This window comes from Enoplosus armatus, chromosome 23 (genome assembly GCF_043641665.1).
Source record: "Enoplosus armatus isolate fEnoArm2 chromosome 23, fEnoArm2.hap1, whole genome shotgun sequence".
NCBI lineage: Eukaryota > Metazoa > Chordata > Actinopteri > Centrarchiformes > Enoplosidae > Enoplosus > Enoplosus armatus.
In genome coordinates this window covers 3,148,688-3,176,529 of record NC_092202.1, presented here as the reverse complement: position 1 = coordinate 3,176,529, position 27,842 = coordinate 3,148,688, and the positions used below count along the sequence as shown (strand labels likewise).

The 27,842-nt window shown below is 42.0% G+C and overlaps 1 protein-coding gene across 1 annotated transcript; it reads right to left on the bottom strand.

Annotated features, from left to right (window-relative positions):
• Nucleotides 1-144: 144 nt before the first annotated feature.
• On the bottom strand, nucleotides 145-27,842 carry clcn5b (chloride channel, voltage-sensitive 5b). The gene is made up of 17 exons (XM_070929504.1): nucleotides 27,759-27,842; nucleotides 27,505-27,654; nucleotides 15,912-16,093; nucleotides 15,354-15,453; nucleotides 14,546-14,733; nucleotides 13,895-14,017; nucleotides 12,805-13,011; nucleotides 12,008-12,088; nucleotides 10,932-11,166; nucleotides 10,627-10,802; nucleotides 10,254-10,394; nucleotides 9,463-9,649; nucleotides 7,038-7,180; nucleotides 6,737-6,886; nucleotides 6,283-6,388; nucleotides 5,851-6,067; nucleotides 145-1,361 (listed from the first exon to the last, which is right to left on the bottom strand). Exons 1-17 carry the CDS (start codon nucleotides 27,811-27,813, stop codon nucleotides 1,271-1,273), a joined length of 2,532 nt encoding a protein of 843 aa, XP_070785605.1. The 5' UTR covers nucleotides 27,814-27,842; the 3' UTR covers nucleotides 145-1,270.

Genomic DNA, 27,842 nt, shown 5'->3' with positions numbered 1-27,842 from the left:
CTTGAAGAATATTTAGAACTATAACACATTTCTCTAGTCAGATTACTTGTGTTCTATTCATCTAATGCTAATGAAAAACAAGAGAGGAGATAAAAGATTCAATAAGTTATTTGTTAGAATCGGCGTGTCACAAAATCTGGTAAATCTGACATAAATTCAGCAAACAAAAGAGAAAAAAAAAAAGACACAAAACACCCATTTAAGTCAATGAAATAATTTAGTGGGACACACGATTTTACATTTACATAAATTAATTTATGTCATGATTCTCTCTGTATTTTCTAGCCCTGCCACAGCAGCCCAGAAACACCTAAACTCTTTCCATAAGGCATGACATGGTTTTTGCAGCATTGTCATTATGTGTGTGTGTGTGTGATTTGTACGAGAATATAACTTTGTTCACGTTGAAAATCTGCGAGTCCGTATGGCAAGACAACACTGCATAGTTCCCAGGCTGGAGTCTCACGCTGCATTACAAATCTCAAAGAGTCTTTGTGACAAAAAAAAAGAAGAAGACATTTCTGGAGAGTTCCCAGGCTGTCATGAAGTCTTTATGGAGTGTAAGTGTGTGTGTGTTAGATCCTCTTCTCACACTCCGGCATGCTTCGCCCCAGGGCTACAGGAAACCTCACAGGAGGAGGGAGGGGGTGGCCGAGCATCCATCAGCCCAGCTCAGAGTGCTCTGTCTGGGCTCGCTGTGACGGCCGGAGGGCAGGCACGGAGCTCCCCGAACCTCTTTATCTCTCTCCTGATGTCGTCATTCTTTCTCCTCCTCTCCTCTCCTCAGTATCTATAACAGAGGATCATCTTGTTCCCACCTTCTCTTAAATGTTGTTTTTTCTCTCTTAGGTGTAGCTGAGAAGCATGATGGCCAATGGAGGATGATGATCTTTGACTCCTTGGAGTTACAGATTTCTCAGAAATAAAGGAGAATGGAAAAAGCCATTGACTTATTTCTCATGTGCTTCTGAACATGAAATTGGGGCCAGCAGTGTCATAAAGGATGAGTCATTATTTCTGAGAGCTTTTTTTTTTTTTTCAGTGGTGTGCTCTCTTTCTTTCCGAAAGCCAAAAACGCCTCCATGTTACACACACACACACACACACACACACAAACAAAATCCATTGTTCTCTAGTCGCCCGTGCAAATGGAGCTCGACTTACAGCCTTTAAAAGTTGAAGAGGTAAAGGTGCATTTCGTTTCGAGTGTACAAGCTGGTGTCTTCTTGTCCCCTGCTCTACAGGAGGACGGATGGAAGGACGGAGGAGTTCAGTTGAAGAGGATGGAGTCCGGGTCTCTGTTGGCGATCTGCGCCATGTGTTTCAGTATGTCCTTTTTAGTGATGATTCCCAGCAGCCTCCTAATGCCAGAGAGAAAAGAGAACAAACGTCAAGGAAAAGCAGATTACTTCATATCATACTTTGTATGCTTCGTCACGGAAAGTCAAAGAAGTGACAGAAAGCAGAGACACATTGAGAGGAGGTCTGGCCTCCGCACGTTTGACATTGTGGCTAAGATCAGTTTTATTACGGTCCCCGAGGGAAAGTGGCTCACAGCAGGAGAACAGAGCAACATGAAAACACAGAGTAAACAGAGGGAAAGAGGGAAAACACAAAGGCCCTGATCACGCTGAACACAATTCTAGCTGGCACTCCAGTTCTAACTACGTTCAGGTTCAGGTTCAGGTTCAGGGGTCTCTGGACTGTAAGGAACAACCTTAAATGAAGTTAAATCCAGCTCCTCCGCGGTTCAAACACTCCCAGGATAATTAATTCCACGACGACAGCTACGGGGAGACGAAGAGAGGCACGGATGACAAATTCCAAGAGAGAGTTCAGATTTCGACACAGGAGATGTGGGCAGAAGGAACAGTTTAGTATTCTCTGCCTGACAGCGAGAATGTGTTACTTTTGAAGGATGAAATAAAACATTCTTCCTCTTACAAACTAAATGTTGAATTCATAATAAGCAATAAAACAAATCATTCCAACACACTCAGGGGTTTTACTGCTACAGCCTCGCGTGGTCTGGGGTGGTGTGACCTGGCTCATGGGGGCTAATGTTAGCAAACTTCAGTTCGATTTTGTTTGTACTTGTGCTACTGAAACACTATATTTTTACCATTCAGCATCATCCTGTAATTGTCACTTGTGGCTACAGTGGCAGGTATTTAGTTACATCACTTAATTCAAAAGCTTTAAAAGAAGAATTCAAAAGGGGGGGATGTTCCTTTATTACCATGAACACGGCTACTGTAGTTTATTCAACAAACCCTCGTCCTGCTGCTGTAAATACTCACCAGGTACTCACCCTGTTAAATACACAAATTACTACAGTTTGAGAAGTGTTCAGTGTCCAGCTCTTTTAGGGAGATTACTTGGCATTTTTTTCAAGATTCACGTCTTCAGTAGAAAGACGAGGCCGAGAAAACAGAGACGTGAGGAGGACGTCAGAAAGGATTGAGAGATATTCATAGGACGTGTTGGCAATATCAAAAATATAGAATATCACCAGCCTCATCCTTTAGTAAAAAACAAAGTAATAAAACAAACAGCTTTTAAATATACAATGGACAGCATCCTCAGAAAATGTCCCCTTGGAATCATCTGTTGCTGAGGAAACAAATCGCACCAAAACAAATGATTTAATACATTTAAGCCTGCAAATGTGAGTTTGACCAGTGCGAACAGGATAACAAGTCCACGGAGTTAAAACAAGAGACAAACAATAAGCACACTCAAGACTGAGAGGATGTTTTTGTGGTTTCTGTGTTAATTATGTGTCCTATTTCTGAGCAAAGCTCTTATAAAAAGCTTGTTTTGCAAAATAAATTGTAACAAACACAAACAAAAACAGGTGAGGAGTTTATTTAAGCTCAACCAGATATGAGTCCTGCCAATGAGGCAACCTTGAACTAAAGATACTAACTAAACCATTGTCGCCAGTCAGGAGTGACGAAATGAACAGTATCCATGCTGCGCTGCACTTCACACAGCCTCAAGGTCTTTTTTCTATGTGGCAAGAAGTGACTCACTTTCTGTAAAACCTCACGTGAAAACACACAATCCTGCCTGATCAAGGAGAGAAGACTTTTCATTCAGCCATATTCATCGTCCCTCTCGCCTGAAGCCCAAACCTTCTCCTCGCTGCCTCCTTTTATGAGCCCCCTCTTGTTCCCATTTTCCCTCTGTCCCATAAAGAATGTGTGATTCCTGAAAAAAACGTTCCCTTTTCATGTCACACGTGGATCCACTCTGGTAGAACCTCAGCCTTTCTATTATTGGCCAACAAGCAGCCCATCTGAAGCAAATATGTGCGAGTCCTGCAGAAGTCACTGAGCCTGTCAACGGCTTTTCAGCGGCCGTGTGCGACGTAAAACGGGCCCATGGGCAAGGCAGCGAGTGAACCTTAAACTGCTCGTTCATAATAAGATGTTCTGATGGAGAGCGGCAGCTAAATAGCCGAGAAGTAAACATGTAGAGCCAAACTCAAGGGCACTTCTGAGGGTTTTGTTGACAGTGGCTGATGTTTATTTCTTCTCCCCCCAGATTTGGTCTGAATTACAGTCAATCTAACGAGCCCACTTCACCTAGAGGCTACACACACACACACACACACACACACTTTAAAGCTGCAACTGGGAAACTTTAAACATCAGTTGCAAATGGCAGAAGAAGAGGCAACCGTAAAGGGCACGCCACTGATCAAGATAACGGGTCACGGGGAGGACTACTGCTTCGCCTGCTTGTTTGGTCAAGTCTGAATAAATAACCCTAATGATGTCACAGTGATGTCATCAGGGGTCACCTAGGATTGGACACAATCAATACACATTTTTAACAAAAGGTCTGGCTTGACCTGGCTTAAAGGGGAGTAAAAGTACATCTACAATACAAATATTTTATTAATAGTAAGTCTGTCTTCTTCTGGATTGAGCTTGGATTGATCAGTTTCTCTTCTTTTTTGTTTTTCCTGTTACTATTTTCTTGTCTCAGTATTCACTTCCTCACTCACCCCTTTTCTGCAACAGCTCCATCTTAGTCTGAGACTAAAGACAAAAAGCTAGTTAGGCCGAGACTAAAAACTCAACAACTCCTACTGGAAAACGAACACAGTGTGTCAGGAGCAGAAAGTGACAAAGAGAAACCACAAGCTATATCATAACACGTGTGCAAGCTACTATAAGCCTGTGTTTGACAGTGTTGGTAAAATATACTATTTCTGTGCACTCGGGAAAATATACATAATTCCACTCGCAAATCCCTTCGAGCTGTGTGTTTGAACCAGTCAGAGCTCCATCTAAACAACTGGAGTCTGTGTGTGTGTCGGCGAGGAAATGAAGTGGAACAATGGATGAAACACTGATTAAGTTCATTCTCGCTGGGAGTATCTTCTGCTCTGGTCTGTCTGAATGTAATTCTCCACACCAACATTGTTCCGTTTGTCATCACAAAGACAGTCTGACAGATTACACTATTATGTGTGAAATGTTGGTCCTGCCGGAGCTGGAAGTAGTTTTGTGGATGGAGACGATTTCAAACAAAGTGAAAAAGAAAGTTTTGTGTAAATATCTTTGAGAGGTTAAAGCAGCTTTAGTCTCGATATCCTGGGGGTGCAGGTATTTGTGGGTTTACGAAACCATATTATATTCACCTTTGAGGAAATTTAACTTCATTTGCAGCGTCATAAAATATTTGTCTTATTTGGTTTGATGTATTTATGACGTATTTTTCAAGCAAAGGCCAAAAAAGTAGCATGTTCCATGTTTCCTGCTTCAGTTTGTCTTGTGTCATTGTAAACTAAATATCTTCAGGGTTTGGACAAAACAAGACATCTGAAAACGTCACCTTTGCTCTGAGAGTTTGCACTATTTTCAGACATTTTATGGAACAAACGATTAGTTGATGAATCAACAAAAGTATTCGCCAGAAATAAAAACTTGCAGCCCTAAAACCCTGAAGCATCCTCATGCCTACAGAAATGCTACGGGACATCCTGACAAACACACCTCTCATCCCTGTTATATTGTTTCTCTAACCTCCTCTCTCCTCACATAGATGCTCACAGGGAGAGCAGAAAGAGGAAAGACACACAAATAAGCAGAACATACACTCGCCCCCTGCTCAGTTCCCAAACAGCACATAAATCATGTCTTGATCACAGAGATCACATTAAAGCAGCAGATGTGACTCCGAAGACAGACTTTTTTTTTACGAGTCACATGAATTAAAAATAACAGAAAATTGGTCCGACGCAAGAATGAGAAAACTGCTCTTCTTCTTCTTGTGTTGCTTATTGTCATGCCAAATACCGTGCAAGCTTTGACGCTGCATCCGTGACATCTGCATGGTGTCAACATGGATGTTTTCCATTACAAAGGCGTGTATGTGAAAGCCCATTCCGTCAACGGACGGATTGACCCCGCAACGTTACAGATACCGCGTCTGAAAGGAGGCTGTAAAAATGTCCTCTGTGAAATTTATGGTAATGAGGTCAGTGGTGGTGAAGAGATTTGGGTAAATGCACCTGAAGGCACCTCCCTCCATTAACCGCCCATGTCTCCCTCCCTAACTCCCGCACCTCCTTGCTTTTCCTTTAATCCTGACCTGACAGCAGAAGGACCCTCTGTGGTCCTAAACATCCATCTGTCACTCCTTCCATCCCTCCACAAGCACAGCTTCCTGAAGATATCTCACTTGAATGTCTACAGGCTTGGGAGTGCGGTCAGTTTATGTATTCGTCTATCTTTCCTCCCATCTATCAAACCCTTCTTCCTTTCTTTTCTTGTACTTTATGTTACATGACAGAGGACTGTCTCTTCCCTACTGTGTATGTGTGTGTGTTCTCACCCGTTATGTGTAACCAGACACTGGCGCAGCCCCAGCTTCCTGAATATATCCACAGTGATGTCCATAGGTGTGTGGTCGGTGACCGTGAAGGGGCTCAGGTCCATGATGCCTCTGAGGCGGAGGGGCGGGGGAGCATCAGCAGCCTGAGGTGGAGCATGGTCCGTAAAGACCACATGGGAGGCGCTGACGACGCCCTCCTGGCGCTTTCGGGCGTTGTCTGAAAGGAGTGGTGGTTCACATTTATCATTTAAAGTGAGTGAGAAAGAAAGAAAATGTCACAACATTTGCAATAATCTACAATTTTCAAGGTTTTCAAAACATTAAACAGGTGTGATTTCAACTCATCCACAAGATTATATAATGTTATGTGATGTTCTTTCCTGTTGCGATGGACAGCAGGTATATTTCCATGTATACACACACAGTTCTGACCTATTGATATGAGCAGGTCTCTTCTGAGTACAAATCCCACAAGCCTCTGGGACTCCGAAGAGACGACCACAGGGAAGCCACTGTAGTGAGTGCTTTCCACCAAAGCCTGGGGACGAATAAAACAGTGTATGTTAAGTGTAAGATGGTGTAACAACTACACATCCACAAGTCCTTAGGAAAGAGAGACATTTTGGTTTATTTGTTTTGACAGTTTACCCTAAAAAAAAACTTTAGACTAATTACAGGCTTAGTCACTTTTTACAGTAAATGCAGGTAACACAGGTTTGTTTTCACAGGTGTATTTATCTGTATCCACATCTCCACACGTTTTGCTTTAATATAACCACATGTGCTTTCCATATTACAGTGTATTTTTCTGCTTTTTCTGCTCCGCATTCCAGTGTGTTAAGATGTGTGTGTGTGTGTGTGTGTGTGTGTGTGCATGTGTACATACCTCCACCTCCCCTACAGTCATGCCCTCCTGTGTGAGCACAGCCAGTGCAGGGTCCGACCTCCTGGGCCTCATCACATCCACAGCCAGGCTGCTGTGCTCAAACTCCTCTTTAGGCTCCAGGAAGGGGTATCCGTTCAGCCTGATGTGAGCCTGCAGAACATTCATGACTAAATACCAAACTGAAAACCTTAAAATCTAACGCACATCACAGCGTCCTTATTCGAGTGTGTAGAGGGAAGGTAAGGTATGTATTTACTGACGTCATAAATACATGAAACCAAATACAAGACTAAAAACTAACCTCATAGATTCCCTCTCTTCCGAAAGCATCTGCCACCCATTTGCTGGTCATTGTTGCAGCCATGAGGGGGACGATGTACTCCAGACCGCCAGTCAGCTCGAACATGATGACTACCAGCGACACCGTCATACGAGTCACTCCACCTAAGGGGGGACAGGAGCGGATGAAAAAATGTTCAAATACCCTGGAGAAAAGGCATCTGCAGGTGATTCGGTTCTGTTGAACGACTCGTTGTCTGATGCATCTGAACTTTACGTTAACACCAGTATCACTACAGTATGATAAGGGTGCACAGGGATACAGTGCCTGTTCGGAAAAACAAGATTTAGTGCCACAGAAATGGATATCTTGGACATTTCTTTATCTGAAGGTTTGAGATCTTTATTGTCCCTCTCATCTTTATATGGTCAGGTCACTCTGAATCCAATTATAATCATCTTGCTCGGTTTGCGGCCAGAATACCCAGGCTACACTTTTAACTTGACGCCACAGCCCTCCTCTGTGGCTTCTCTCCTCTAAACAACTAGCTTAAGTCAACTGGACATGAAATAGTTTCATTGTGCGTCTTATATACCCACTTTTTGGGAGGACACAAAACAAGTTCTCTTGCTCAGAACTTCAAAAAATACAAAAATGGAGATGATTATAAGCTCTCAAAATTGTTCCCTGATGCTGATTGTTGTACGGTTTAAAAGAAAATACTCATTACATTCACATGTTTTTCAGCAAGATAATGGCTTATTCGAAGGCTTATTTTACAATTAATCTTTTTCATGCATAACAGTGTGAAGTAGAAAAAGATAAATTACAGCCTGTAAAACAATCATTTCGATTTATTTTGGCCATGGCTGACATTTTTTTTGTCACAAGCCACTTTTGTTATTCAGTTTCTGGGGTTACCTGCTGGTAGAGAAACAAACTCAACAGCTAAATTTACCAGTTTCTGGCTTGTTAGTGGTGGGATATTCCTTCTCTTTCATTGCCATTTCAACATTTGCTTCAGTGAGCTCTCATAAAACAAAAACCTCAGGACGTCACATACAGCAACGACTCAGAGACATAAAACAAGCAGTAAAGACATAAAATGACCACAGGCAATAATAAAAACCTGGGGATGCTCTCAGCACCACAAACCAACTATGATGTATACCATCGTAACAAGACAAGAGTAATAATAGCACATGTTTAAATTAGGAGTTACGCAGTAGGAGGACGCAAACGGCTTCTGGGTAAATGCTGATGTTGCACTTTGATAGGCTTGATAGTTATTTATAGAGTAGTTAAGAGAATACGGTCTGTGTAATCTACTTATCGCTGGGACTGATTCTCAAATGATGCTTTATGAGGGCAATAATAAAGTATTGAATGTAGTAAAACTATATTAGTAGCATATATCAGAAACAAAGAAAACTGTCTCTTAACTTTGTCCCGGTTCTACTAGACAGACGAATCAGGCCTGTTACCCCAAACTACTTCCTGAGTGTGACGAAGCACACCAGCTCTCCGTTTCCTTCGTTTACTTTGACAAAAGAGCTTAAAAGGTAAAAGGAGGTGAACGCGCTTCATTGTGGTCATCCATTAACACTGGAATAATACGAAACAGCAACAGTCGACATGGGGAAACACACTCTAATGTGTGTATTTGTTTCTAATGTGTCATTTTAAGAACTGATGGGATAAGTCACAAAAACTCCACTGATTTAAGAAGAATTAAAAAACTGACACACTGCAAATTACCACCTTATCAAGTAATTTCTGTCTATCTTTGAGTCATAAAAACCTTACTTTTTTCAAAACAAGTGAAAAAGAAAATATAAGGAAACCTGATTTCTGAAAAACAAACTCTCATCATTGACAGTTTTTTTTTCTCTCATACTTTCTTTGAAGTAGGACTCTAAACCACTGTGAAATCTCCCTCAGTCCATCCATTTTACACCACTTATGTGGGTCTGGGTTGCAGTGGAAGCAAACAGAGTACAGTAGTCCACACGTCCTTCTCCCAACCCACATCCAGCTGCTCTCCGGGCATCGCGAGACATTCCCAAGTCAGAGTGAACATGTAATCTTAATCCTTCTGGCATGTAACCAGTTGTACGAACTCAGAATACCACTATAGGGAAGCATGCACAAAACATCCTGATCAACTGCCCAAACAACCACCTGGTTCCTTTTATCCATTCCAGGCTGCTTCTGGATATCTGAGCGCTTCACCCGAGGTGAGGGTGAAGGCAGACACTCCATTTTGTCTATTTGGGTCACTAAATCAAGTGCTTCACCTTCAGGCTCAGCTCTGTCTTCACCTCGGCGGTCCGACGAAATGTACGAGACAGATCTGCCTGTTGATCTCACACTGCACCGCGTTTTCTTTATCGTACAGCACTCAGCTTTCAAACAAATCAAGCAGCAGCTGCCACACGCGTCTCACCTAAACATGCGGCGGCTCCGACCATAGCGTAGAGCCCCGGAGTGATGCAGTCTGCTCCTGGCGAGCACCACCCTTTAAAGATGAGCCAGTCGTGGTTGTAGTAGGCCAGCTGCTCCATGCCGACACCCAGCAGTCTGCCAGCTATGGCTCCAACTGCCATACTGGGGATGAAGAGACCGGAGGGAACCTGGATGGACAAGTGGAGATGAAGTGTTAGCCGGTGCTGTTTTTGTGACATCGTAAAATACAGTTAATAATAGCAGAGGTGCAGGTAAGATATCAGGAGTTATATTGATTTTCATATTTAAAAACCTTGTTAAGTGTTTATTAATGTACAGTATTTGTCAGCCATTATAACTTCTCCTATAAAGACACAATCTATATCAATATAAATGTGTTTTGCACCTTTTCCATACGTCAACATAATGCTACTTTGACGCATAAAAATCGATTTTTTGAATTACTTTTCCCCCCACCTCCATCGTTTCCTCATCATCAATCACTTATTAGAAAAACAAACACATCCTCATTATGTCCAGTGGTGATTGGACAGACAGGATAATTATTCTAAAATCAATGTCCACAGGCATTTTCAGCCAAATGAAGTGCTCCGTCACCTTGAGAGCAATCTCTCTTAATCAACATGTACAGTAAAACCCTCTAGTGAGCCACACGATAGTGAGTCAGGCTGCTGTGACTCAGCATATAACCCATGCAGAGGTTCAACAAGTATGCACAGGAGTGACTGCAGACACACCACTTGTAATGTTTGTGTGTGTGTCTGGACCAACCTTCATGCCAAAGGTAATCACAGTGATCATCATCTTGAAGACTAAGGCCAGGGCCAGCTGCCACAGAGCGGTGTATAGGCCTTCTCCTGCTGGCCGGTCAGCCAGGCTGTTACCTACAGCTGTTTCTGATGTGTTGGCTGGCTGCAAAGGAGAGAAAGATAAACAGAGAGAAGACAGAAAGAGACAAAAACAACAATATTAAAGAAACTGAAGACAGGCACTGGGGGCCAGACAGAGAAACAAAAAACAGACAGAAAACACATTTGAAATAACAGGACAGGTTTGAAAAAAAGCAATTAAAGTAATCATCTATAATAAACACCATTCCCATTTTAAATCAGGACAACACAGAAACAAAGAGCTGACAGCTGACCTGTTTGTAGCCGCAGAGCTGAGAGGAGTCCAGCAGGGAGCAGTCGTTGAACAGCTCGGAGATCAGCTCGGCTCCGCTCATCCTGGTGTAGCTGTTTGGGTATGCGATCAAAGCTGTAAAAGCTGCCACCACCAGCACCTCAATGACCGGGTAGTGACCGAGACGAGTAGATTTACCTTTTAGAGAGACAGAAACGGATTAAGAGGTGTACTGAGGAGGGGGAAAAAGGAGATGGGTTTCACTGAAACAATGTAAGTGTGTGTATGTGTTTAGCTCACACATTCCACCATAACTTCACTACTCACGTCTCCTGCACCAGGCAATGTTGGCCTTGATGAACAGCGCCCCCCAGAGGCCTCCGAATATTCCCAGCAGGATGAAGGGGGCCAGCTCCACCAGGTGCCACGGGGCATGAAACTCCACGTAGAACAGCACCAGACGGCTGTTTCCAAACGGGTTGATGGAGCGCAGAGTGAAGGCCGCTACCAGGGCGGCGAAGAATGAACGCCACAGAGTCTTCAGAGGGAAGTAATAACTCACCTGGAGGAAGGAGGAATAGAAGGGATGTACAAGACCACAAGATTAGTAAACAGAAACCTGGTTTTCTTTTCTTTGTGTGTGAATGATAATGAATGCAACAACAAATCTGAATACTTATCTCATGAATAAAGAGCCATAAAAAGCTATCAGTGCTATTTACAGTTAAATGTGTGAAACTGTAGGTAGGAATTGTAGTTCAGAACATTAACATTTGTAAAAATGAAGGTGGATTAGTTAAATTAAACTACTGAGATGCTATAAATGCTGTGAAATGACAATTTTCATTTCATTACCTTGCAATAAAAACTCTGGATCATCTATTCAACACAACTGTACAATGCTACTGAGCATCACTTCACTCACAAATAAATCAACTATTTTTTCACCAAATCAAGGTGATGAAAAAGTGCCAGTATCCTCATCCAAAAACTCCCCGAGGTGTTTTGTTGAAGATGGATTATAAAGCTGCAGAGACACATTTATTTCCCAGAACTATCGGTGCAAACACGTCTTCGTGGTTCAGCATAGAGAGAAATTAAACAAAAGGTGAAAAGAAATTATAAACCAATTCATATTAATTTTGTTATCTGGTACTGATAAAATAACTGGCACGAGCTGTTTTGTTCTGACACAGAAAAGACAAGAAAATCAGATTGTCTTCGTTCCTGCTTTGCGTGATTCATTGTAATGAAATCAACTTGTATGTTATATAACTGTGGTAGATTTTAGGTCGCATGTTGCATCAGATATCAGGATGCTGTCTGAGATTTCAACATCAGCATGAACAGATGCAGAGACTGGTTAATCGACAGGAAGGTAGTCAAAAAAGAATTGTTCCCACCTCCTCCAGACTGAACAGGACTCCTCCTATAGGAGCACCGAATGCCACGGAGACACCCACTGCTGCCGCTGCTGATAACACCTACACGCAAGAAAAACAAACATATTGAATTAAATTCAGTTGTATTACAGCACAACTGAGATGCAAACAAAGATAAAATTCTGATACTATGAGTCTATGAAAGTTATTTAATTTAAAAACATTACATTTTAATCAACTAAGGGTTTAAGTTACCACGCTATCTAATAGAAAGAGCCACAACCTGTTTTCATTTTGTCCTCGTGGGAGTCACTTTTTCTTCTCTGCTTTGCTCAGTCACAATAAAATTCTCCTTGTTAAATGAACAGATGTTCTTCGGTGCAGTCGATCTACTAGATAGCAGCTGAGTGAGAATAGGCTCGTCCGATCAAAAGCAGAAGTTCACCAGTGAACTGCAGTGCTTTTAAATCAATGCATAAACTACGACTGAATATTTGAAGATTATCCTTCATAAACTACTGTTTTTCTAGAATTTCAGATAATACATTCAAAGACTTTAAGCTTATAGGTAGCTGCACATCTGTTAGCTCTGTTGTGTGAAAGCAAAAAACAAATAAACTGCGAACAACTGCAGAATTTGTAACCACAAGGAGCTCATCTCAACACTCCCCTTTAAGGGAGACTAGCAAAATATGTTTTTTGTTCATTTTATGAGTATCTCTCTGGCTGAATTGTCCCAAACTAAGACACTGAATGCTTAACTAGCAATAAAATCCCTCATTATTTATCATCTCACCCCACACTGCCTCAGAGCCTACCTCTCGCCGCTTGGCCTCATTCTTGCGGTACTTGGTGAACAGATGACATAATATATTAGCGCAGCAGCAGGCTACGTGCACCAGAGGGCCCTCCTTCCCTAAACTGAGCCCAGAGGAGACGGCTAAAACCAGGGTGATGGTCTTGATGATCAGGGTCCACTTGCCCAGGTAGCCGCGGATGATGAACCCACTGAGGATGGTTTTAATCTGAGGGAGACGGACGGAGAAAGAGTGACTGAGTGTGTTTTGCATGTGCATGGATTAGTTTGTGTGTGTTGTGAGACGATGGGGATGATTGTGTGTTTGTTTATGTTGGGGGGGGGGGGTCAGTTTAGATGTGCGTGTGCGAGCGTATAACCAAAAGAAAGTAAGAGAGTAAACATTTATGGAAGGGAAGGAGAGAAAATGAAGCAGTTAATCTTGTGTGCGTGGGCCTGGCGACCTCTGTCTGACCTTTCAGAGACGAGACCTTCAGGAGAACTTCCTTTGAGAGGGAGAGAGTTTATGTTTGCAGGGAAGAGTTGTGTTTGTGTGTTTTGTTCTGTATGTATGAAATGGGTGAATCACTTTGGATATGTTTGTGCTTCCACTTGTATTTCCAGAGTGTAAGCAGATCTTCAGCTCTTCACTCTTTAAATAAAGAGTGAAAGAAACGTCAACACTGATGGCAGGATAGCAGAGAGGATGGAGGGACACCAGCCGGGCTTTTATGTTTACTTTTGCCCATGTTGATAAAATCCCACCAGCAACCAAAGGCCACTGATCTTTTAGACCGTTTTAGCTTAGAAAATAAATAAATAAAATCAATGCGAGTGGCTGCTGTAAGAAAAAAGTAAGGGACAGTCGGGAAGGGGCTGATCTACAAATTGTTTATTAAGATTGAATAAAGCTGAAGAAAAGAAAATGCACATATTATTAGAGTTGGAGCAACATAACTGTCTTAGCACAGAATTAAATACATAATGAAGACAAAAATGAGGAAACGAAATGAAAAAATGTCGCTTAGGCATAATAAATGGTCTATAGGCTGATTAATATGGCATTAAACACCCTGATGCTGCTTTTTAAATACATTATCATTTTGAGTTACCTCTGGTATTCCTGAGCCACATGCGTACGGAGCGAAGGCCCTGACCAGCGTGACGGCCAGGAAAGAGAAGAGTAAAGCCCAGAAGATGTACATCAGGTAGTTCACTATGTAGGCAAACGCACCCTGCGGGGACACACAAAGACACACACACGAGGAAAATAAATGATGTTTATAAAAGCTGTATTTCATTCAGCTATGGTGTTATTTTGTGTCGTGACAGTTTACAACCAGGAGATGGAACCAAAGCACCACTACAACTGTTGTTAGTGGGATGGGAAATTGTTTTGGTATAAATTTATGAGCGAGAGAGAGCATGACTGAACATGAAATCTTGCTAGCCAGTGAAGAGTGCAACTGATCCTCATGTATGAGCAAAAACACTGACAACACGTTCGTTTTTAGAAAATAGTGAGACACAATAAAAGTATTAGTAGCTCATGGTGCTGCATCATGACATGGAATTCATTTAGTTTTGATAATTCATTCACACATTTGGAGCCAAGATGTTTGGAGTTATTAGCCCTACGTTTGCTCTGCAAACATGGGCTCCAGAAACCTGGATACTATATGTAAATGTCATGGATCTAAGTGGGCACTCTGCTGCAGAGCTGGAAAGCCAATTGAATCCACAGTTTTGTAATGTGCTCCTACCTCTGATGTCCCCGTTATGAGCTCACCCCAGCTCTGCCACTGAGGACACCGGTCCCTCTCCTGAAACGTTGTCTCGTTGGACGTCCAGCAGCAGTGCTCGTGGTTGAACCAGAAGCCAATGAGACACACCCCGTCCTTCATGTCTGTCAGCCAGTGGGCAGCGATGTCGATGCCGCCTGCTAGAGCACCTGGACGAGATGCGAACACAAGGAGAGTCATTAGTGGTGAGCATGTTTTCACTGCATCCAAACACTGCAGAAGCTTGTTTTATAGGTTAGTTCGGCCTCAGTGGTTGAAGGTGCATTAAGGTGTACCAAGCAAACATCCATCATCAAATGTCATGTGCATCCTTGTGTTCTGTGGAGGCTCTAAAATTTACTTTTTGGCTCGCCAGGTGAACAGAAAGAAAATGACCAGCCAGAAATCTATTTTCCTGCCTATTTTCAGTGCTCTTTTGTAGTTCTACACCTGCTGTCTGTCACCACATGGGAATTAACTTTCAGCTGAAGCAGGCAGCACAGAAACAAGAGGAAAGGTATGAAGACGTGTGGTCGCAGCCATTTAAGTACATTTTATCTTAACTGATAACTAAATACTGCAGCCCACTGTGCTGTAAATTTCCTCTTAGTAAAAGTGATATGCAGCTGTGCAGATAGTTTGGGTTTGATTTCCTGTGGCTTTTAGATATCTGCTGCTGAAACTTTCCACTCTACTTCGTCTGAGGTGAAAGAATTTGGTTTGTGGTGTCTAAAGAATTTAAAAAACAACATCACATGTGTAAGTATGTGAGGATGAATGTGTACACTACCCGACATGAGTCCCACCAGCAGCATGAGCAACCACCCAGAGAAGGCATCACTGACGCTGTGCAGCAGAGCCACAGTCGACTGTCTGCTCTTATTGGTGATCTGGAAGGAGGTCGATATGAGAAAGGGATGACCATCATCATTACATTGTTTGGTTTCACATCCTATATTATATTACATTATATATGATATCAACTGTTATGTTACTGCTTCACTGCTAAAACACCACGCTTACATTCATGTAGCCTGATCTCCGGTGACGTACTTTAATTTTCTACAGATTCTTTAACTTCGATGAATCGATGAATTATGTAGCAAAACCACCACCGCTTCAGCAGCTAGTACATAACCTCGATTCTCCAGTTTCTCTCTGTGGAGCTATAAATATAAACTCAGAGCAGGGCGTGAAGAGCAAGATGTTAAACATGGTGGCTGTTGTCTGAGTGATCACAAACAGATTCCGATTCTAGCGTTCTTCACCTTATTACAGGTGAAGTAAACAGTTCTTTGTGCTGAATAACTGATCGACTTAAAAACACACACAACGCTCTTCTTCGTACCTCTCTGTGTCTGTCGCGGTCCTTGCTCTTCTCTCGGACCCAGTCGATGGTGTTGAAGTCTTCGTAGGTGCCCAATCCGGGCAGCGGGTCCTCCAGTGGGTCCACAAGTTTACTGGGGCCGTTACCGTTCATACCGGCTGCTCTACCGCCACTGCTGCTGCTGCTGTACTCCTCATAACCTCCTGAGGGGGAGGGACAGGGAGGGGGAGAGAGAGAGAGAGAAACGCATTTGAGACGCACATTAACATCCTCACATACAAACACCAGCCTCTTGCTTTCTACCACACTGTCATTATACGCATTTTGCTCAATTGTTTTCTGCCACGTTGTGTTTTAGAGAATTCAACTTCTATTATTTAAATATTTTGTTGGTGACTTGGATGTTATTTGTGGGCAGAAGAGGTCAAACTTCCACAAAGCAGAATGAATGAACAAGACAGACATGTGAACCCCTTCACACACAGAGAGGTACAGAGCTCCAGCAGTGTTTCCCACACATATACTCTGTTTTGATCTACTGCAACACCAGGCCAAGTGTGAACTGATCTCAGCATATTTCAACATTTACTCTAAATAACATCTACAATCTGCACAATCAGAGCCCAGGGCATAGCTGGAAGGCTAAATTCAACTCACTGTAACAAGACAGAACGTCTAAAGCAACATACAACTGATTCCACTTTAGTAGTGGGGCTAACAATGTTAGGGTTGTGCAAGAGGAAAAGTCCTTTGAGTATTTTCATCTGCAAATTTAATGATGGTGTTCACATTTTGATATTTCTTTAATAAAAGTGGAATCTTTGGCAACAAAAACATTAACTCTCTAGGGGCCATGAATGTGAACATTGGTGCTAGATGTAAGATCATAGTGGGCTCCAAAATCCTAATTAAGCATCCTCTGGAGACTCTGAATTAGTAGTAGTTGTCAAGATATCTTGCTCTGTCTAAAACAAAGTGTTGGATGGAGACATGGACCATGACTTCACCAACTTCAGGCCCTGCTGATAGAGGAGCAAAACATTTTAATACAAAGCTCACCTAGAAAATAGCCTGAAGTTCATCTTTCGATCTCTGTAATCAATATATTTTACACAATTAATCACTTATGTCAGCAGCAGCCGTCTGAATGCCCTCAGCTCTCAGCTCTCAGACGCCCCTCTTAAAACTGACTTGAGCACAAAGAGCACAAACCTTGAGAAAGTGCTAGCAGCGGCAAACCCACTATTACTGCTGACTAATGTTACTGAGCAAAGACAATGGGAAGAACAATGTACAAAAGAGCAGCAGAAAATGTGTATTGTAACTACAATAGTGTATTAATGAGTGTTTGAGGCAAAAACACACAAAGCTATGAGATCGACTTCAGCTGCATTCTCTCAAGTGGCCCACAGCAAAAAAAAAAAAGCTTGAGTACGTGGCATCGCCGAGCTACAGTCTGCAACAATTACCAGACAGCAGCAACCAATCAGAAACAGCTCTCGACGGAAACAGGAAACAACACAGGAAGTCAAGCCCATTCTGATTTATGATGTATGTAAGCAACCAACAACGGAGTGGAGACGAGTCATTATGGGACCAAAACAATCATCTGAGCCACAAAAAAAATGTGTTTTCACTTGAGTATTAATGGAAGACAGAATACAAATGGGAATAATGGTGGAGGTGGTGCTTCCTGTCTGTGTGAGAAATTTTAACGAGCTACTTCTGAGAGAAGAAACTGGACAAAAACACAGTCAGTAAGGCATGTTTTCTGAGGTGCAATCACTTTAATATTCCATAGAAAGAAAAACGTATCGTCTTTGTTTGCAAGAGGAGACCATCATACACAGACACATAATTCAGCAATAACACTGAAACACAGGCAGATCATATAAATGGCTGTTCACATTCAAGATTCCTTTACATTTTCCAATATATATACAATGCTAAAATCTTCACAAACAGCAGCCACATTTCTAACATGACACTGAGGGAGGAGACGACTGGTATCCACTGACACAAAAGGAGCATTTATACAACTGAGCTGACAAGTTAGCTCCAAGAATGTCCTGGGTGAAGGAAAGAAATGCTCTCCGTCTCCCTCTCTGTCGCTGAGATACCAACAAACAAGAATACCTGTCACAGAGAAGCTACGCTTTCCTGATACAGCTAAATTAAACTTTGTGTACAGCGTATTTAAAGAAAAAAAACAAACTGAAAGTAATGCTGGAAAAAAAAAAACATGTTTATTTCTTCTGCCAGGTCATCCGGTCTTTGTTACAAAACTCAGCTTACACAACACATCAGCATCTACGAGACAGGAGTCAGCAGATGGTAATGAAACCTATAATGTAACTGGAGCCAGATGTTAGTGGGAACACTGTGAAGGGACGACTACTGTAATAACAATCACACTTTGTCAGCACAAACCAAGACATGACCAAATGGTTTACATTAAACAGAAGCAAGCTAGTTGTGCTGCTGGGATATTAAAGCTATGTTATTTACCCGCCCCACTTAAATCAATTAGCCTTGCTGTAAGATGCTGGGATAGGCTGCAGGCCCCCTCATGACCCTGTACAGGAATGGGTTAGTGTAACGAATGACTGAATGGGAAATGTTTGGCTTGTTTGCGCTGCTATTGGCCATATCCTGCACATGACCATCCATCAAAGTCTGTCTGAGAACCTTTGAAATGTTGTGGAGATGAAAAAGTATTCATTCTCCTGTTATTCTATTATTTGATTATCCTGATTATGACAGATGACAGCCATACTTGGATATCATTATGTCGATCAGCCAAAGAGACAGGAGAAATCACGAAACCAGCCATTGTCTTTGACCGAAGTATAAATAAAACCTTCTATCACAGTATAAATTATCTTTTTTATCATGATATCAGTATACATATATATTAGATAATATATACATTTTCTTGAAACTCAATTGAAGAACTATAAAATAATGTAGCTTAAGATAAAGGTTGCTAAAACCACTTGTCTTACCAGAAGTCATGACTATCACACAAGTCCTTGTGTGCCCTTTTCTTTTTAGGGTGGATTTAGCCCATTAAAAACACTGTGACTGACCTTTGCACCTTGTTCATGATAGCCGAAAAGTCAGTAAAACCGTGAGAAAATACAAGACCGACACAAGTGTAGGAATTTGTCATTTCCAAGGCTTTTCAAGGCTCACATCTGATATAAGAGAAGCTAAAATATACAGCCTAATGTACAAAAGAGAAAGCTAACTGAACACAGAGCAAAGACAACAAAATAAAACAAGTGTTACGGATCTGAGTTGGACCTCAGTCATGACCATAAAACAAAACAGCCTCTGTGACCCCAATCATGCATGAAGTAACAAATACACCAACACACACACACACACACACACACACACACACACACACACACACACACACACACACACACACACACACACACACACACACACACACACACAAGAGTGTTTGGTATTCATCATGTGTCTCTTGCTGTAGACCTCTGTGTCAAACACACCGACTTACGCAGCTGTATACACACACCAAACACCAAAACAGGTCTATTTCTCTGATGCAAGCTGCAGTACAGAAACATTAACCTCATGACTCGCTGCCTGATGGGCCGTAAATGGTCTTAATGATTAAACTCCACTGTGTTAAAGTTAAAGGTATCAGCAAAAAGAACAAAAAATGCCACATTCAATTTAAAAATTTAACACCTCAAACACAAAACAGCAGACACAGCAGAGAGAGGACGACAGCCTTTCTACAGATCATTTAAAACCCACTCATCCTTTATGAGAGCAGAGAGCAGACTTTATCAAACAGCTACAAGAAAACTCAGAGCTACAAACAAAGCCCTCCTACAAACTCCTCCTGAGTCCCAAACTCACCATTTTCAACCAGAACCTCCTCATCCAGCTGCTTAGTCCAGAATTCCCAGGCCATCTCTCATTCGTGGCCCCCCAAACACCCCAAACTGACTGTTGACTGGAAACCTCTTCCCTCCTCTGAGCTCCTCCAGGAAGTAGACTCCAACATTGGCCAGAGAGCTCTAGAAAATGAGCAATGATTGGCTAATCTGTTCGGGAAGTGGATGATGATTTGCTGAGCTGGTGGGAACTGTTTTTTATAGCTTCTAGGTCCTGTTTGTGAGCTCGCTCTGATCAGCTGAGGTGGTTTTCTGCGTAAGCATGAGGTAATTTGTGTTCATAAGGTCTTGACCTTTTGAATCCTGTTGAATCCTACTGTGTAACAGAGTCTATTTACCTTCAATTCAGTCTTAGCTGGTTTATGCAAAAGAATACTGTGAAGGAAATCGGGTTACAGTGACATAAAGTTCACAAAATGAATGACGGAACAGAACTTAAACAAACTAAGCTGCACTTAAAGGCCTTGGTTTAGTAACAGTCTGGTTTCTAATCCTAACCCTGCTATGACCTCAGGAGAGGTGTGCTACCTTACTTCCTCTCACACAAAAGGTCTGAGTTAGACCCCCACGAGATATAAGCTTCTGTGTATTTAAAGTAGATAGATCACATTCTTTTGACGGTGGGGACCGGACCGTGGCCAACTATTTCAACCCTTGGCTGGATTTTTCTTGGAAAAATTGTTGAAAGCCAAAGCCACAGTCAGAAAGCAAAGAATAAATGATGTGATTCGACTTTTATTTGAAGATACAAACATGGACAAATCTTGTGAACTTGGGCCTTGAAAATGGCACACAAAAACAGAGGGGGGGGGTGTTCTGGCAGAACAGAGAAGGAAAAGACTGTCTTAAGTATTAATGAGTGTAACTTTATTGTGACCTGGTGAAGGCCACAAGCATGAAACTGTGTCTGCTTCTCAATATTATTGTTCTTGATACTATAAGTTAACAGGAGCTGTCCTCCAGAATATCAATCACGCGTGTTAATTACTGATAAAAAACATATTTCCCTTTCTATGGACTCTCTAGTGCAAGGAGCTAAAGCCTTTCCCAGCATGCACAGAGTGAGAGGCAGCGTATACGCAGGGCAGGTTGCCAGTCTGTCACAAGGCTCACTGACGAACATGAGTCTCTCTGAAAAGACGCAGCTAACGTGGTGGTGCAGTGAAACCTGTGGCACAACAACAACAACACACACACACACACACACACACACACACACACACACACACACACACACAAGAATCCTGTCTACAACTTTAAATGCCAAAAGCAAGTAAAAAAAACAAAAAAACAATCCCGTCTAGATTTCAATGCGGTGCAAACTGACCCAGTATTAGCACTTCTCAGAAAATGGGTCAGCAACACAGAGTCCCTGGAGCAGCTCCGCTAGTTTCCAGCAAGGGACGTCGTGCTGAGCTCAGCACTCACTCTGTGTGTCCTCAGGGGACAGGACACACTATAATCTGACATTTTCACAGAATATCAACACACACACACACACACACACACACACACAGCATTATTTCTTTACAGAAAACTCTGGAAAAGTCGACATGTTTTCATATGACCACGGCGCTGTCTGCCAAAACTTACAAAGTGTGTTATCTATTGCAGAGTGATTTGCACACACACACACACACACATACACACACACAGACAGACACACACACAGTCTCCAGAGTGGGTTTGAACCTTGAACTCCTGAGGTCTGGTTGCCAGGGGAGTTGGCGTCACATGCAACCCCCCGTGACGCTTGCCGACTACAAACGTGCATCTCTGGAACGTGCTAATGTCGTGGGCCGTCATCACTGTGCCAAACCCAAGATCTTAAATCATATTTAGTGGCTCAGAGGAAATTCAATAAAGAAGGAATGTGCGTCTCTGCAGTTGATTCAATTAATTTTCATGTGCGCAAAGATAACGCTTTCCACGTGCTGGAAATAAACCTTAAATATGAGGATATGATGCAACTGTCCTGCTGGAAAACTACAGAGAGAAACTTGAAACAGAAACCTGGCTCTGATGTTACAGGAAAGAAAGTATTTCTTTTTATCAAGTCGGGATTTCCTTTTATTGTTTTGTTGGACTGAACCACGCAGCCCAAACTAATGATAAAAACGTCAATACAAAAACACTTTGCAGCCCTTCATCACAGCTATCTGCAGCGTTTTGTACATCCAGGAGCCAAATGTCTGTTTTATCTCCAGCCTTTAAAACTGTTTTAGCAGTATACCGTTACCATGGCACCAGGCTGGGTGTTGAATCTAAGTACTGACTGAAACACGTGTGCAGCATTAAGTATCAAAAATGTCCTGAAATCTGGCATCGATCTAAAACAGAAAGGTTTTCTTTATTACATACTGATACAATAAGTCGGCTTTCATGCTCCTGAGATGTGAGGATTTGCTTCTTTTTTAACCTTATATGATAATTAATTCAGTATCTTTGGCTTTTAGACTGCTAAAACAAGACATTTGGTTACATCACCTTGGGTTTTTCAGAAACTGTGATCAGCATTTTCACCATTTTCCGACATTTTATACACGAAACTATTGATTTATCGAGAAAATATTTAATTTAAAGATTAATAGATACTGAAAATAGTGGTAGCCCTATTTCAAATGATAGCCAGCCCTCGCTGAGAGGCTAGATGATCTCAGTAACAAAAAGTTTTTATCGTTTTTATTGTCATCATTAACGTAAGATTAAAAGCTCAAGGTCCTTTTCAGCGTGATGACTGTGACTCAACCTTTTAAAGGTTCGGGCTGCCACTTTCCTGTTCGAGTTTAGGAGAGCGAATGAATAACACTGTATTTGTCACTGTGTATTAATGCACTTTAAGAGCACTTCACCTCTCATTGAACCAGTGGAGAATTGGGGGTTTAGCAGTAAGTCTGTGGTTGTACTGGTAGCTCCCAGCTGAATGAATGCAAAGTAGGGCATTGCTGTAAAAGGGAGCAAATCAGCAAATCCCTTCTTCCTCACACGGATGAAGGAGGAATTTTTACTACTGCAGACCCAAAGCCATGACAGATTGACAGCTGTTATGAAAGGGTTAGCTTTCAAAATGTCCCTGGATGACCTTTACTCTTTCTGCAGAAGTCGGTGTAAGGACGGTAAATGTTTCATTCTACAGCTTGTTTGTTTCCTCTTAAACTCACCAAATCTGCTCATTATTCTTAGCATCAAAAATGGCTGCCCCTCCCTTCATTCATTCATTTGAACATTCACTCATCTCTTTTCTATTTTCCCACCTCGCCCGTTTCCTGTTTCACACAGTTGCCACATGTGAACTTAAACATTGAGATATATTTTAAAAAAGCTCCACACAGTCAGACACACTGTCCCCAAAGCTGTGACTCATTCACTGTCAGTCATCACATCCTGTTGACAGCCTGAAGAAAGTCCACGGCCCGCAACAGCAGCACTGACAGGATATAATGTCAATATAATGGGCAATAAATATATTATAGCAAACCAAGAAACTTTAAAACACCTCATGAATCCAGATACGCAACATCACCATGAAACAATAATATACTGTGTGTTTGACTGGTCTTCACTTCATTTTGTGCTTCGTCATCTTGGCAGAGAATTCCCTTCTCCTTTTTTCCCGATGTGGTTTTTGTGGGACCTCTTCCTTCTCTTCAAAGCTGCATGAGGTCCAGCTTCGTTCAGTTTAAATTGTTTTGTTTTCCTCTAAGCTTTTTGAGACTTTACAGTTGTTACAGGCTATACTTAAAAAACTTGTATCTCACTCAAACCAGAAAAAAGGAAGAAAAAAAAAGATGTACTATGACTTCTTGTTTCATAAGGCTGCAGCTCGTTAGTCATCTCTCTGTCTGCTTCCTCTTGTCAATACAACATTACCACAATGACGGCGGCCAAGTGGTGTCAAGAGTCAACACTTGCAGACGTTGATCCGAAATATTTTAAGGAAATGATGGGGACAAAAAAAACAGTGCAGTAAATCATGTTTAGATTTAGTTTAGGGTTAGGTATGAATCAACAGTCTGATGCTGGTAAACAGAGCCTGCACAGTTTTAGTCTGTTATCGCCTCCTTTCCATCTTTTTGTTCCTCAAAAACAAAAATAACACACAGGCAGCAAAGCCAGACGGCCAGGACAAGCAGCAACGTGCTCAGCCCCTCTAGGGAGAAACGGATTTCATGGGAAAGGAGGTCTTTCCTTTCAATAAACCCAAAATGCTCCATTCATCTGATCCCTAAACCAGCCTTTATGTATCCATAAACAACATCCTGCTTCATACTGCAAACACACTACAACAGGGGCACCTGGAGCACCACTGCCTTGCTCAAGAACACCTTTCTTGTCCACTGGTTGTTGACAAAAGGATCAGAATACCTTGATATTAATCCCAAGCCAGTAATTGGACTAGCAACCCCTCCTACGTCCAAACTCTCTTCTCTAAACAGTGGAGGCTAACGAGTCCCTGAGCAACAGTTTACACAAGGCTAAACGATTAGGGCTGCACTAAGAACGGCTTTTAAGAAGACTTGCTTGGCAACAAGTTCAAGTGCACGCTAATGAGGCGTTAGGGAACCCAACAGCACTTTGCACTGCCTCACGAGGGGAAAGAAAGGGAGGAAGTGTGAGCTGAAATACTAAAAAAGGCAGGAAATGTAAAAGCTTTCACCTGTTCAGGAGTTGATTCACTCATATTTCTGCACAGTGGCCTTTTTAAGCAACATCTGCCATCACAGATAAAACCACCACTTTTTGCCGTCATCCTAAACTTTAACAATCGACTGTGGACGGTGGAGGTAATGCGGCCCTGCAACCGAAAACCTCTTGATTCCCCCAGAGCATGACACACAATTACATAATCCGTCTGAGGCCAAGCAGCAGAAGCTCTACTGTCAGAGGTAAAACCAGCAGCTCCGGTTTTGCTGATTCTCCTGTTTCTACTTGAACCGAATCACTACACACACACACACACACACACGCACTCTCTTTCACAAACCACCAAATAATTTTTAAAAATACATGGTTGTCAGGTTAAAAGTAAGGCTGTCTTTCGTCACCCCCCCCCCCCACAAAAAAAGAAAAAAGCTGACACAGCGGGAAACACATGGTTCAACCCAACAGAAGCTACATCCATTGAGAGAAAATCTCGTCTCCAGACTTCCTTCCTGTTGGCACAGTTTTATATCTCACTTGGGGCGGACATGATGTTGGTGATGTCACAGTGACATCATTAGTAACCAGGCAGCTGATATCAGTCGGACGCTGCTTTCACTCAATCAAAATCATTCATATTTTCATATTTTTAATGCACTGACTTGTCCTGAAAGTTGGAAATAAATCTTCTTTTTTAAATTTTATTTAAGATTTAACGTTTTAACTGAAGAAAAGCACATTTTTGATGTCATGATGACATCAGCAATGACCAGGCAACGTCGGATACCAAATTTTCCGTTACACTTTTGAATGTTTCCCAAATTGCTTTGAATGTGCTGAAGCCCTATCTGCATGGAAAATCAGGAAGAGTCTTGAAGTTACATTAGTGAAGAGGAAGCACTACAGTGTTTACGCTTGTATCTCTACAAACAAGCCTCAAGCCTTAGGATGTTTGTATGAGAACAGGGGGAACAGATTGCACCAGCATTAGGTCTGGGTATCTTTTTGTTTAGACGAAGGGAACAGGACCCATAAAAATAATGTGATAAGACAACATCAGCAGTTAGCAGTCGGTTTATAACAACAGCTAACATTAGCATAAACATTTAATCATGCTTTATTGAACAGTCATCTTCTGGAGGAACATGCTCTTCTGCAATCCTGCTGTGTTCAATCACTTTGAGGAGAATTTAAGTAAGACTGAAACTTCTCAACAGCACAAATTGACCATAATACATCTGCAGGAGGTTTATAGCGTTGTTAATCAATACCAATGGCTCAGTAGTAACCTCACCAGGAGCTGCAAACTTTCAAAACAAAAAGGCTAAAAACCTCTTTTCTCAAGCCAAAAATGCCAATTACCAAACTACCTTTATCTCTCTTGTTTGCATGCTAACTCATCACTAGACGTTTCTGTTGGATTGAGCCGTCTCCACAGTGAACTGCTGCTGAGGTCTTACAGTGACGTCAGGGTGACACAAGCAAAGCAGTCATCAATTATTAATGCGCGCTAAATCTCTTCTCTGTGCGTTGACAGCTATATCCGGCCATTAGGGGTTTGTCGTACTAAAAAGGAGAGTCACTGACATCATCAGTAACCGGGCAGCCCTGGTGCAGAAACAGTGGGTACACATGTGACAGATTAGAGGAAGCAGCTACTCCCACAAACACAAAAATTAGCACTATAACTCACTTTAATAGTTGTTTTTATGTTCTGATGTGAGCACAGTAAATTAAAGTTGATACAGTACGTTCCCATGTGTGTGTGTGTGGGAGAGCATGTAGTAACTGATTATTCAGATGTATGACTGCAACTCACTGAAAGCATGTGACACACACACACACACACACACACACACACACACACACACACACACACTGTACCCTGTGCTATAAGATATAACTTATCAGTAGACAGGGCACTAACAGACACTGGACTGCGGAAATGAGCTCTTCTCACATGTTGGTTCTACCTTTAATGCTTAAATGTTCTGCCATGAAAAACACTGTACACTTCCATCACCAAAAAAAACGATGCTTAAGGAATATAATAACAATAATAATGTGAGATCAACAACTCTGCAGCAATCCTACAACTCATCGTACCCTGTATGTGCCGTGACTCACAACCTCAGGTCCCTCGCAGCTCTATTGTTGACTGCTGAAAGCCACAAAGACCAACCGAGGAAGCAAAAGAGGCTGCTGGTCTCAAATCCTTCAGTTCAAACACAACATCTGCAGGCTCAAACAGAGCCAAGTTTTAGGATGTTTGAAGAAATCTTTATTGCTACCAAGAAGTGAATTTAAGACCAATTCAAACAAGAGGGCCCTTACTGAGAGACAGGTCGTGGAATTTAAAGGGGGTAATAAAATATAGTATGTTATCTAAGATGGGAGATCATATAAGATAGATAGATACGATGGTAAAAGAAGAGGTTTATGATTACAGCTGGCTGAACTGTTTTGTATCGGTGAGGACTTCGTATATAGGCGTCCTTCCTCTCTTCCACATATTTATCAATGCGTCTTTTACCATGACGCCTGTTAATTGTGCACATAAATAAAGACTAAAGGACCAGTTATTGTTTGCACACACAAAGTCCAATTGTGTTTTGTAAAGCCAAAACAGCATGTACTGTAAAATTAACCGTGATATGCATTCAGTCCTAAGACAATATACTGTGCAAACAAACCTGTCACTGCAAGGATCAGAAATTACACCAGTGGATGTAAGATTTGACTTTTTTAGGCAGTGGATAGTAGAGAGCAGACAGCAAATGAGGGAATATAATGAGGTATGAATTACGACAAAGATCCCAAGCGACATATAACATATATTAAGATTACTACATGGTTTTGAAATCTGTTGTTTTTGATGGTACCGCCATACTTTTCCTGCAACATTTGTAAAACCGCATGAATATTTATGTTTCTATGTTTGGATGCTATCCTGAATTGGCTTCATGCAAAACGCTTCAGTGAAAACCCTCATCCAGCTGTAACCTGACCTCGTCTTAAAGCGTGGTCTGTGCAGGTACCTGAGCTGAGAGGGGGGACGTCGTCCGTGGAGGAGAAGTCCAGTGTGGCTCCTGCAATGTCCACCATATCGTCATCATCATCGTCACTGGGGTGATGAAGGCCGTCAAAGCTCCCGGTGCTGTATCCGGGGTTTTCCATCCCGTTGAATCCTGTTTACAACACAGCAAGAGGAGAGAGAGAGAGTCCGTGAAACAAACAGCGACAGCCTCCGGGATTTAACCACCGCGGCCGCAGCATGAACATCGGCTTTTACCTCGGGCACTGCCGGCTGCATATCTTCGATACAAGCTCACCCCAAACTGAAACATTACCACCGAAAGACAAAAGCTAAAATGAC